The sequence below is a fragment of the Montipora foliosa genome, chromosome 11 (assembly GCF_036669935.1).
Source record: "Montipora foliosa isolate CH-2021 chromosome 11, ASM3666993v2, whole genome shotgun sequence".
Lineage (NCBI taxonomy): Eukaryota > Metazoa > Cnidaria > Anthozoa > Scleractinia > Acroporidae > Montipora > Montipora foliosa.
This window is the reverse complement of record NC_090879.1, coordinates 32,710,756-32,712,508: the sequence shown is the minus strand read 5'-3', so window position 1 is coordinate 32,712,508 and position 1,753 is coordinate 32,710,756. Positions and strand designations below refer to the sequence as shown.

At 42.6% G+C, this 1,753-nt stretch overlaps 1 protein-coding gene across 3 annotated transcripts in view; it reads left to right on the top strand.

The window, feature by feature from the left end:
- The window catches only part of LOC137975792 (glutathione hydrolase 1 proenzyme-like), a 19,928-nt gene extending 19,832 nt beyond the window's left edge, over positions 1 to 96 (top strand). For all 3 annotated transcript variants that reach the window (XM_068822988.1, XM_068822986.1, XM_068822987.1), the window contains one exon: positions 1 to 96. This exon is cut by the window's left edge and continues 234 nt beyond it. In XM_068822988.1, coding sequence (XP_068679089.1) covers positions 1 to 33 — 33 coding nt within the window. In that variant the 3' untranslated portion in view covers positions 34 to 96.
- The last annotated feature ends 1,657 nt before the right edge of the window (positions 97 to 1,753 follow it).

Sequence of the window (1,753 nt, the reverse complement as noted above, 5' to 3'; positions counted from 1 at the left end):
CCCAGGAAGGGTTCGTATGCCGCGGGATTTTAACCAGAAACTAACTTTCTATTATTCACATTTGATTAAGTCAAATAAATGAGCGATCTTTCTTAATTACCCAGATTTATCGTTCCTTTCATTAACTTCCTGATGGACCTAATCGGCTGGCCGGGATTAAGATTCTTTGTGTGTTGTATTTGCATGATAATGTAACATTCATATTGAAGTGATATGGAAATACCTGGCATAAAACGTATTATTTCCAAAGGTTTGAATTAAGTACGACATTGAGTTGGCCGATTATGTGTATTCTACAGTTAAAATTTTCACGTTTTCGTTTTTCACTGAGGTCAACTAGTTGCTAGGTCACTTCCTGCGTTGTGATTGGTTGATTTCGATCTGGTCCGTCGGCTCACTTACGGATGGACCCAGCGTGGCCAGTGGCGGGGGCGTTGAATTGGCTCGAGGGGCTCAAATCGCGTACTTACCATCTTTGCTAATTCCAAATCCATCTTCACCGTGCAGGCTTTGTTGATAGTCAACCGGTTGCGTTCATCCATTTGGGTTGCTTAATCATATACGGCCCCTCAAGCTGCCGCGTTAAATACCCTGCGAGCAGATGGTCTCTCCTGTACGTCGCGAGAGAGTGGGAGGCGCGGTGGCCTTACTGTCAGAGTGTTCGACTCCGGATCGAGTGGTCTGGGTTCGAGTCCTGGCCACTGCAAGTAACCGTTAGTTTCTTTGAGCGAGCCACCGTCCAGCGCCAAGGACGAATAAATTAAAATTGAACCGGTAAAACTAGTTAGTAAACCTGTTTTGGCTCTTGCGCGTACGTTCAGCTACGTAACTGCTGCGTTTGGGCGAGCCTGTTGAGTAGTGATTCCATTTTCTTCCCGCGAAATAAGAGGAAGTGATGTCAAATGCATCACGTGGGGTGTGACGTGCTTTGCACATGTTCGATGGAAAATCAAACGGTTGCTCGCAGTGGTTTCTCTCTCGGGAAGCGTATTAGAAACCAACTGCTCGCAGGGTACGCATTAAATACTACTATGACCAAAAAAATCAATTCTTCTTTTTCTTTTAAATTTCAAAGTTATAACTAAACACTAAGTGACCCAAGTTTGAAACCTTGTTTAAAAGAGATACCTGTTTATTTTAAGGACGTTCGCGCGAAATTTTTTCAACATTGATTTTTTTCTGAAACATTTACCACTGTAAGATGATGAGTTAGTTATGTCAGAAATGTAAAAAAAATGGGGGGTCACCGCCTTCGTTTTGGATAGATCATGCCCGGAAAAACACCCAAAATGGGACAAAATCGGGCTTCGTTAGCGAATAAGGCCAGTGTCTGTAAACCCAAATATATTGCAATTAAATCTTTGAAGTGAAATCTTCTCTGCTGAATATTGTTTAAGTGGACTTACTAAAGTGAATTTAGTCAACTGGTGAGGTTCTTTAAAGATCAAGTTCGCATTTAGCGACCACAGTTTCACGCGCCTTGCAGCCGCAAGATGGCAGGATTTGATGTCCCGTGAGCAGAAATCTTGAAATTTTTTTAACTTCCCACATTGATTTTTTGTTCATTTTTGGACAACGTGGAGATAATTGTAAATAAAATCCGTTTCTGGAAAGAAAAATAGGGGTCACCGAACGTCCAAGACCGTTAAATCCAGGCAAAGCTATAGCAATGGCCTTTTTCCCTATCATCTCTCATTTTATTACTTAGCGCGTGCGCTCGTGTATGACGTGGCGTGTGAATTTGCGTGCGCAG